At 50.6% G+C, this 10406-nt stretch overlaps 1 protein-coding gene across 1 annotated transcript in view; it reads left to right on the top strand.

Moving 5' to 3' along the window:
* LOC117869436 (gasdermin-D-like) overlaps positions 1–10024 on the top strand; it is a 17625-nt gene extending 7601 nt beyond the window's left edge. Inside the window, exons 6-7 of the mRNA XM_034756274.1 lie at positions 5302–5396; positions 9287–10024. Of these exons, the coding sequence (XP_034612165.1) occupies positions 5302–5396; positions 9287–9517 (326 nt within the window). The 3' untranslated portion in view covers positions 9518–10024. The remainder of the gene's footprint in view (positions 1–5301; positions 5397–9286) is intronic.
* The last annotated feature ends 382 nt before the right edge of the window (positions 10025–10406 follow it).

The raw sequence follows: 10406 nt of genomic DNA, 5'->3' as shown, positions 1-10406 counted from the left end.
TGTCGAGGGCGGCGAACCAGTCTCCAGGATCGAGGGAAGGGATAATGGCCCCTAAAGAGACCATGCGGAACTTCAACTTTACTACGAATTTGTTGAGTCCGCGCAAGTCCAAGATGGGCCGCAGACCTCCTTTGGACTTGGGGATCAGGAAGTAACGGGAATAAAATCCCCTGCCCCTTAACTCTATCGGAACCTCCTCTATGGCCCCCATGGCCAGGAGTGTAGAAACCTCCTGTATAAGAAGTTGCTCGTGAGAAGGGTCCCTGAAGAGGGACGGGGAAGGGGGGTAGGAGGGGGGGATAGAAGAAAACCGGATAGTGTATCCCCTTTCCACCGTGCAGAGGACCCAACGGTCCGAAGTTATAAGGGACCAAGCACGGTGGAAGTGGGAGAGACGATCCCGAAAGGAGGGGGCTGGATCCTGAGGGATGACTGGGGCGCCGTCCTCGACCGCACCTTCAAAAGTTTTGCCTGGGCCCTGAAGGTGGTCTAGGTGGCCCCTGGTTCTGGCCAGGTTGAGGGCCGGTCCACCTTCTCCTACCACCTCGCCCTCGCCTCCGGGCCGAGTGTTGTCTCTGACGAGGCGGGGGAGGGTAGAAGCGCTGAGGCTGCGGCCTAAATGGTCTGCGCTGAGGGCCCACAACATGCATCCCCAGGGAGCGCATGATTGTTCTCGAGTCCTTGAGGCTCTGCAGGCGAGAGTCCGTCTTGTCCGAGAACAATCCATGTCCCTCAAAGGGCAGATCCTGTAGGGTTTGCTGCAGCTCTGGAGGCAAACCCGAAACTTGAAGCCAGGAGATCCTCCGCATAGCGATACCCGAAGCCAGGGTCCTCGCAGCCGAGTCCGCTATGTCCAAGGAGGCCTGTAAGGAGGTCCGAGCCACCTTCTTACCCTCCTCTACCATGGCTCCAAACTCTTCCCTGGACTCTTGGGGAATCAACTCCTTAAACTTCCCCATAGAGTTCCAGGAGTTAAAATTGTAGCGGCTCAGTAGCGCCTGTTGGTTCGCCGCTCTAAGTTGCAGCCCTCCGGCTGAGTAAACCTTACGGCCAAACAAATCGAGCCGCTTAGCCTCTTTTGATTTAGGCGCTGCAGCCTGCCTGCCGTGGCGCTCTCGTGCGTTCACTGATGCCACCACCAGTGAACACGGTTGGGGGTGGGTATACAAGTACCCGTAGTCCTTAGACGGGACAAAGTATTTCCTTTCCACCCCTCTCGCTGTGGGTGGGATAGAGGCAGGAGTTTGCCATATCGTATCCGCATTCGTTTGAATCGTGCGGATCAGGGGTAACGCCACCCTCGATGGGGCATCCGCTCCGAGGATGTTCACGATAGGGTCCTGCACTTCCACTATCTCCTCCGCCTGCAGGTCCATATTACGGGCCATCCTACGCAGGAGATCCTGGTGAGCCCGAAGATCTATCGGAGGGGGACCTGTACATGAGGTGCCCGCCACTGCCTCATCCGGAGAGGAGGAGGAGGATGCCTCCGGTGGTACTGGATCCAAGGGGGGGTCCTGATCCCCCTGCTCTTGGGCCGGAGCATCACCTGTACTTGGGTCTATGGTGTCAGGTGGCGTGGACACGGAAGCCTCCATGCCCCCTGGCGGAGGCCGAGAGATGGTGGATTCTGGGGCCCTTCTAACCGAGTGACCCGAGCGAGAGGTCGATGGTATTGGAGCCCCTTGCTCCTGGTGGTACGCCCACGGGGTCCAAAACGACCAGTGAGATGGGCCATGAGAGTGGTCCTCTGCCATCTCCTGCCAATGGCCCAGGTTCCGTTCCTCGGCTTGCCCTTGAGGGGGGTATGCCGATCTCGACAGGTCCTCCGAGGAGCGAGACACTGATCTTGACGGCCATGGCGGTGCCGAAAGAGACGAAACGATCCCCGTGGGCTGCGGTGCCGCACGGTACTGGTCCGGAGATGATCTATCTCTGCGCGGTGCCGGCGAACGGTGCCGGGACCGCGATCGGTGCCGATGACCCCGTCGGTGCCGGGAGCCGGATCTGGACCTCGACGAGGACCTGGAGTATGCCCGGTGCCGGGAGCGGCCTCTCGACGTCGAGCGTCGACCGTAGCGGTGCCGAGAACTACGTCTCGACGTTGATCGGTGCCGACGATCATAGCGGTGCCGAGACGTAGAACGGTGCCGCGACGAAGATCTTGGCCACGAGTACGACCGGTGCCGAGGTGATATTCGGTGCCGGGACTGTGAGCGGCGTGGGGACCTGCTTCTGGACCTGGACCGGTGCCGAGGTTCCAGCCCTTGTGATGGAGGGCGCATCAAGGCAGGTTTCCCCCTTGACTGGACCGGGCGAGTCAACGGTGCCGTCGGTGCCAGTGGTTGAGGCGGTGCCGGCTCCGTGACAGCTATCAAGTCTCTCGCCGCCACGAAGGTCTCCGGAGTCGACGGGAGTTGTATTGCCGCCGGTCTCGGTGGAGACGCTATCTGCACCGGACTCAACGGCCTCGGTGCCGGAGTCGACAGTGCTGGAGGCACCTGTTTCCGGTGCTCCGCCGGCGCACTCGGCTCTACCCCCGGCACTGGGGGAGCCGGCGTCTTCGGCACAGAGGTCCCCGTCTTATGGGCTTTTTTATGCCCCGGGGATAATGACCGGCGTCGAGGTACCTGCTGCGGTGCTGACGAGGTCCGGTGCCGGGGAGGTTTTTCTGACACCACCCGCGCTGTCGACATTGCCGGTGCTGCTGGGGCACTGCGCACCGAGGCGCTAGGCGCCGGGGCCTGGCTCGTAGAGGGAGTGTCCGGGCTAAGTGCCGCCTCCATCAGGAGTTGCCGGAGCCGAAAGTCCCGCTCTTTCTTGGTCCTTGGTCTGAAGGCCTTACAGATCTTGCACTTATCTGTTTGATGGGACTCTCCCAGGCACTTCAGACAGGAGTCGTGCGGGTCGCTCGTGGGCATAGGCTTAGCGCAGGAGGCGCACTGCTTGAAGCCGGGAGCTCTGGGCATGAGCCCGGGCCCGCGGCCGGGGGAGAAAGGGGGAGATGACCCCCTTAGTCCCCTGGACTATAATAACAAATCTAACAACTTTAAAACTATTTAACTATTTTAACTATAAACACTAGAACTATAACTATAACTACAACTGCGAATAACTAAGTAAGCTAGGGAGAGTGGAGGACAGTTATGCCGCGCTCCACAGTTCCAACGACCGTCAGGGGCGGTAAGAAGGAACTGAGGGGGCGCCGGGTCGGCTGGGGTATATATTCAGCGCCATGAAGGCGCCACTCTAGGGGGCTCCACAGCCGACCCGCCGGTGTTGCTAGGGTAGAAAATCTTCCGACGATCGTGCACGCGGCGCGCGCACACCTAATGGAATGGATATGAGCAAGCACTCGAAGAAGAACTAGGTTTTCCACATAGAGTTCTGTAGTTTTATGTGTTGGGTCTAAATAAGCATATACCCATCTGCTCATCTGAGCTTCCTGGGTTGATTTTTTTCAGTGGAATGTAGAATTTCTATTGGCCTTGTGTTTTCTCAAAATCAGGACTATCTTGTATGGAGAATTTGAGAAAACCAAACCTGAAATGTCTCTTCTACTGATTCTTTCAGCAACTGATATTGCTGTTCAGCCAGCACTGTCTATATTCAAGTAGTACACAAATCTGGCTGAGTTGCTGGGATATGCTCAGAAGCACATGCAAGATATTCCAATCCATCTTGCAAGAAGTCCAGCCTATATGCTATCATGGAATCTTACTAGAAGTATCACGTTCTATAGTGAGCAGTGTTCACCTTATCCTTATCCCAGGAAACTAGGCTTGGAAGCAGCTGACTTTGCACTACTGTTACATCATGTAAGGAAAGTACAAACCCAGCATAATGAGGGAGTGGAAGGGTCAGCAGGATATTGACCATCAGAGCAAAATTGTAGAATCAGAGAAATGTTGGGCAGAAAAGGACCTCAAAGGGTAATCTAGCCCACCTCATTGCGCTGAGGCAGGATTAAGTATACCTAGACTATGCATGACAGATGTTCATCTAACCAGTTCTTAAAAACCTCCAGTGACAGAGATTCCACAACCTCCCTGGGTAACCTCTTCCAGTGCTTAACTTAAAATGCCAGGCCCTATTTGATGTTTTCTGCTTCATACCCCTGGAGTTATTACCCCTGCCGATGGCTAGTGGCCTATGTAAAATATGTTTGGTGGGTCTCAGTCCAGTTCCTAGTGGACAGGAATACACATCACTAACACCACCATTTAATTATAACCAGACCTGAATGGACATTGGAGATTGAATTCCTCTCTCGTATCAAGTAGTAGTCCCTTCAGATCAGGGCTCATAGAATCATAGAATATCAGGGTTGGAAGGGACCTCAGGAGGTCATCTAGTCCAACCCCCTGCTCAAAGCAGGACCAATCCCCAACTAAATCATCCCAGCCAGGGCTTTGTCAAGCCTGACCTTAAAAACCTCTAAGGAAGGAGATTCCACCAGCTCCCTAGGTAACCCATTCCAGTGCTTCACCACCCGCCTAGTGAAAAACTTTTTCCTAATATCCAACCTAAACCTCCCACACTGCAACTTGAGACTCTTTGTTCTGTCATCTGCCACCACTGAGAACAGTCTAGATCCATCCTCTTTGGAACCCCCTTTCAGGTAGGTGGAAGCAGCTATCAAATCCCCCCCTCATTCTTCTCTTCTGCAGACTAAATAATCCCAGTTCCCCCAGGCTCTCCTTGTAAGTCATGTGCTCCAGCCCCCTAATCATTTTTGTTGTCCTCCGCTGGACTCTTTCCAATTTTTCCACATCCTTCTTGTAGTGTGTAGGGCTGAGGTGCATCAGTGGGGACTGGGGAGATGTGCACAGAAGCTTGCACATTGCTGCCATTTGCACTCTACCTGTTCGAGAAACAAAGGGCATTCTGAAGACCTGCTCTCTAGGCCGCATGCTGAGGACGCTGGTTCCTCCAGAGCTCCCGAGCCCACCTAGGGGAAAGTCCCCGGACCCCGGGCAGAGAGTGCCGCTCGCTCCGCAGCGTGCAGTGACCCACCTCGCCGGCTCACGTTCTGCCCGCCAAGAAGCCCCCCGGGCTGAGCGGGTGGGTGCGGGATGGGCTGCCCGTCACTCCCACAGGAACGCAGGTAGGATTCTCAGCCTCAAGGGCTGATAATCTGGCATTTTTCACCTGCACTGAACTATTGAGAAAAGAAGGTATTTTGCATTTTTAAAAGCATGAATCACATTAATGAATTATTACAATGCACCCAGAACTTTCAACAGCTCCACTCTAAAGCACACCACACCGAGCATTTTTCTTTTTCTGACTCTCCCTGAGGTTCTGATTTAATTTTCACAGATCTGGACTTTAGAGTGCTGCCCCTGCTTGTGACCTGCATAGAGAAGAACATGGTGGCCAAGCAGCTTGCGCTGGTAAGATCCTCCCACACTCGTATCTTTGAATATTTACTAGTTAACACTGCAAGAAAGCTGATTGATACATAGAATCATAGAATATCAGGGTTGGAAGGGACCTCAGGAGGTCATCTAGTCCAACCCCCTGCTCAAAGCAGGACCAATTCCCAACTAAATCATCCCAGCCAGGGCTTTGTCAAGTCGGGCCTTAAAAACCTCCAAGGAAGGAGACTCCACCACCTCCCTAGGTAACGCATTCCAGCGCTTCACCACCCTCCTAGTGAAATAGTGTTTCCTAATATCCAACCTAGACCTCCCCCACTGCAACTTGAGACCATTGCTCCTTGTTCTGTCTGATACAGCCCAGGACAGCATCCAGCAGGATGTTTGGCAGGCATGGTACATCTGAGATTCACCAAGGTGCTATATGAGCTCAAGATACTTCCTTTATAGTCAACACAAACTGCAGAGCAACCATGCCGAGCCATTTTGACCTATGTCCTCACAGCTGCCTCTTGTGTGGATCAATATGTAGGAGTGGATTTTTTAGCTGGAGGTTGAACACCTGTAGGAGGTGAATGTTTTAGTGAGAAAAAGGCCCCATTGTTCATTTTGTGGGGCCAGATTTTAAAAAAGCTGGGCACCCAGCAGATCCCATGTGTCACACTGGTGGCCGGAATTTTCTATGAACTCAGCCCTCAAGGTGCTGACCCCTTCGAAAATGGGAACTGAGCTTTACAAAGTCAGGCCCTTAATCTCCAGTTTATCCTTGCAGGAAGCCATGGACTAAGATATGGACAGAGACTGTGATGGGTCAGAATCCACCAAACCATTGCCCACCAAACCATTGCCTCCACCTCCACTAAAATAGATTAATAGATTCATAGATTCTAGGACTGGAAGGGACCTCGAGAGGTCATCGAGTCCAGTCCCCTGCCCGCAATACTTCAGTTGATTTCTTCCCTACCCCCATGCGCACCCCCAGTGAGAGCCAGCAGTGTTTGCCAAGCATGTTAGCCAAGCCAGAGTTATAGGACACCCAGTCACTTCCATTTCTCCACCTCCAAACACACACCCATTCTTTTTCTAGGTGTATACCATGACATGACTCAAAGTGGCTTGGAATGCACTATGAATTCAGGCATTTCCTGTTCCCTAGATCTTAAAACAGTATCAGGTGGCTAGAAGGTGGTGATGATCTGTGTATCCGTCTGACTAATTCAGGGCTGCATTAGGTCTCCAATAACAGATCTCCTCAAAGATCTCCTCCCTCAATATTCCCAGTACAGGTTATAGACTGTTGCGAGTTGTAGCCTCTCCCACAGTATCTCAGGCATAAGGAAAAGACTTAATCTACCCACTTTGGAATCTGTCTCCATGTATCTTCTGCTAGAGATGGTTCCTTACATCTGTCACTACTCTATTGCTGACATATCTGCAGTGAAAAGTGATGGACTGAGAACATTCTGGATTTATGCTCCTCTCTGCATCTGTAGTGTGCCTGTTACTTAAAGAAACAAGAGTAAATACCTAGTCTGCTCAAGAATAGCACACAGCAGAGTACAAAAGTGTTGACTGTCCCTTGCTTGGTTAGAAAATGTTTATCAATGCTGTCTGTGATACTATCTTTCACACTAGGGCTGCTAGCTAGCTTTTATTTATTGTTCTTTGGGATTAATTTAGTGCTGGCGAAAGGCATCAGATAAGCAGTCCTAGAGGCTGAAACTTTTAATTCTGTTCTGTGAATGGTAATACCTTAGAAATATCAAAGATCCAGGTAGATACACTGACAGATAAATAGTACAGTGGCAGTAAAACCTTCCACACGGTCCAGTCTCACCATTATTCTGGTCACTGATACAGAGCTTGGTAAGCTGGACTCAAGCAAATTATATGCATTTATGGCTAAATGTAAATGTATGCATCTAGGAACCAAGAAAATAGGCCAGACTTACAGGATGGGGGACTCTATCTCGGGAAGCAGTGACTCTGAAAAAGATTTGGGGGTCATGGTGGATAATCAGCTGAACATGAACTCCCAGTGCGATGCTGTGGCCAAAAGGGCTAAAGCAATCTTGGGATGCATAAACAGGGGAATCTTGAGTAGGAGCAGAGAGGTTATTTTATCTCTGTATTTGGCACTGGTGTGAGCTGCTGGAATACCGTGTCCAGTTCTGGTGGCTACAATTCAAGGATGTTGATAAATTGGAGAGAGTTCAGAGAAAAGCCACATGAAAGGGGGGAGGGATAGCTCAGTGGTTTGAGCATTGGCCTGCTAAACCTAGGGTTCTGAGTTCAATCCTTGAGGGGTCCATTTAGGGCTCTGGAGCAAAAATCTGTCTGGAGATTGGTCCTGCTTTGAGCAGGGGGTTGGACTAGATGACCTCCTGAGGTCCCTTCCAACCCTGATATTCTATGAATGATTAAAAGTTGAGAAGACATGCCTTATAGTGATAGACTCAAGGAGTTCCATCAATTTGACATAATAAAGAAAAGGTTAAAGGGTGACTTGATTATAATCTATAAAGTATCTACATGGGGAACAAATATTTAATAAGATCTTTTCAATCTAACAGAGAAAGGTATAACATGATCCAGTGGCTGAAAGTTGAAGCTAGACAAATTCAGACCGGAAAGAGAGGAATAGCTCAGTGGTTTGAGCATTGGCCTGCTAAACCTAGTGTTGTGAGTTCAATCCTTGAGGGGGCCATTTAGGGCACTGGGGTAAAAATCTGTTTGGGGATTGGTCCTGCTTTGAGCAGGGGGTTGGACTAGATGACCCCCTTCCAGCCCTGATATTCTATGAAGGCATAAAGTTTTAACAGTGAGAATAATAACCCATTGGAACAACTTACCAAGAGTTGTGATGGATTCTCCCTCACTCACAATTTTAAAATCAAGATTGGATGTTTTTCTAAAAGATCGGCTCTAGGAATTATTTGTGGGAAGTTCTATGACCTGTGTTACACAGGAGGTCAAACTAGATGATCACAGTGGTCCCTTCTGGGCTTAGAACCTATGAATCATGCTTTAAACCTGACTTGGACGTATCACTTTAGGAAAAATAGCCCATTCCGTCTTTGGCTTTTCTGCTGACACTGCCAACAAGGGGACCAATCAGTGCCAGGTGATGGTGCTATTTGTGGTGTGGATTATGAGCTCATTAGGAACTGGACTATTTCCACCAGCTCACTATTGTACAGGGGTGGGATTTTTGAAGGAGCCTAAGTGAATTAGATGCCTAAAACACATTGGAAATTAATAGGATTTGGGCACCTTACTCCCTTAAGCTTATCATACCTAAAAGAAGTAAATCCTACAGTCTTTTCTCAGATAAACCTCCTACTGAAATGAATGTAAGGAGTGCAGCATTTCCCCAGGTTTGACAAAAGGAAAAATAATTTTTTCCTAGTGATTCCAATCTAATAAGGTTATGCATGAAATGACACCTGACCTCACATGCGTTAACTAAAGGAATTCTCACATACTTGTCATGAAAACCAATATACTAGCGAATGGTGCCCTACAGATCTGATAGATTTTCAAAAGCAACTAGTGATTTTGGTTGCTCAGCCTGAAACACCTTAAATGGTCCCAATTTTCAGAAAGCGCTGAACACTCACCTTCTGAAAATCAGAGGCTCTTGTGATTTTGAGTGCCCAGTTTTAAATCCCTTAATCACTTTTGAAAACTGTGGCCCATTGCACTCTAAAGATCAATATAACTGCTTCTGCTCTCCTCCTCTCCCTGCATATTTGATACAGTTACAGACTCCAAACCAGCAAGGTTTAGGGCAGTAAACTGATGTCCCAGCTTATGAACAAACATTTCATTTGCCTTTTCAAGTCATTTTTACTGTCTTCCCTTACCCTTTGTTTCATGGTTCCTTTTTTTGTGTGTGTGCAAAGATGGATGGCATCATGGAGTGGATTCTTTCCAGTGACAAAGAAAGCATCTTCAGCCTGGCCTCTTCTCTGCCAGAAGAAGAAAAGAACATAACTGCAGAAATGATGAATACCTGCGGACTGATTCCACAGACAGACACACCCTCTCTCACCTACCTGTGGAATAAGGAAGCCCAATCAAACCTAACTGCACTGTATGCAGCCTTATATGCTTTGTGGATTCTAAGCGAGTGATACCAGTTTAAGTAGGCGGGTGTAAATATAAAAAATGTGGATCAACAAAGAGCTACAAATCATCACCCTAAAGCAGGGTTGGGAAAATTATGGCCCATGGGCCTCATCCGGTCCGTCAGACCATTTAATCCGGCCCTCAGCTCCCGCTGGGGAGCGGGGTCTGGGGCTTGCCCTGCTCCCGCCCTCCAGCCAGGGAGCAAGGTTGGGTGCTTTCCCTACTCTGCTGCCCCATCTGCAGGCGCCGCCCCCGCAACTCCCATTGGCAACGGTTCCCGGCCAATGGGAGCTGCAGGGGTGGCACTTGCGGATGGGGCAGCGCACAAAGCCGCTTGGCTGCGCCTCGCAGCTGGAGGTGGGACATGCTTCTGGGAGCTGCTTGCTGTAAGCATCTGGAGCCTGCATTCCTGAAGCCCACCGCCCCCCGCATCCCAATCCCCGGATCCCCCTCCTGTCCTCCGAACCCCTTGATCCCAGCCCAGGGCCCCCTGTGCACCCCAAGCCCCTCATCCCCAGCCCCACCCCAGAGCCCTAACCCCCCCTGCACCCCAACCTGGAGCCCCCTCCCACACCCTGAACCCATTTCTGGCCCCACCCCAGAGCCCCCACTCCCAGCCGGAGCCCTCACCCCCTCCTGTACCTTTACCCCCTATTTTGTGAGCATTCATGGCCTGCCATACAATTTGGCCCTCAGGCCAAAAAGTTTGCCCACCCCTGCCCTAAAGCATGATATTCATTAGGATTGCTTGAAATATCTGTCCAGGAGCAGCTCAAGACTAAAAGTTTCTTTTGGGGTACTCATGAAAAGAAACTGATTTCTAGGGGCCATACCTGCCATCCATGTTTAAGCATAACTCACTATTGATTTCAGTGGGAAATTTTGCTTAAATAT

The sequence above is a fragment of the Trachemys scripta genome, chromosome 23 (assembly GCF_013100865.1).
Source record: "Trachemys scripta elegans isolate TJP31775 chromosome 23, CAS_Tse_1.0, whole genome shotgun sequence".
Classification (NCBI taxonomy): domain Eukaryota; kingdom Metazoa; phylum Chordata; order Testudines; family Emydidae; genus Trachemys; species Trachemys scripta.
Note: the sequence above shows the minus strand (reverse complement) of the source record. Positions and strands in the feature narration are given on the sequence as shown.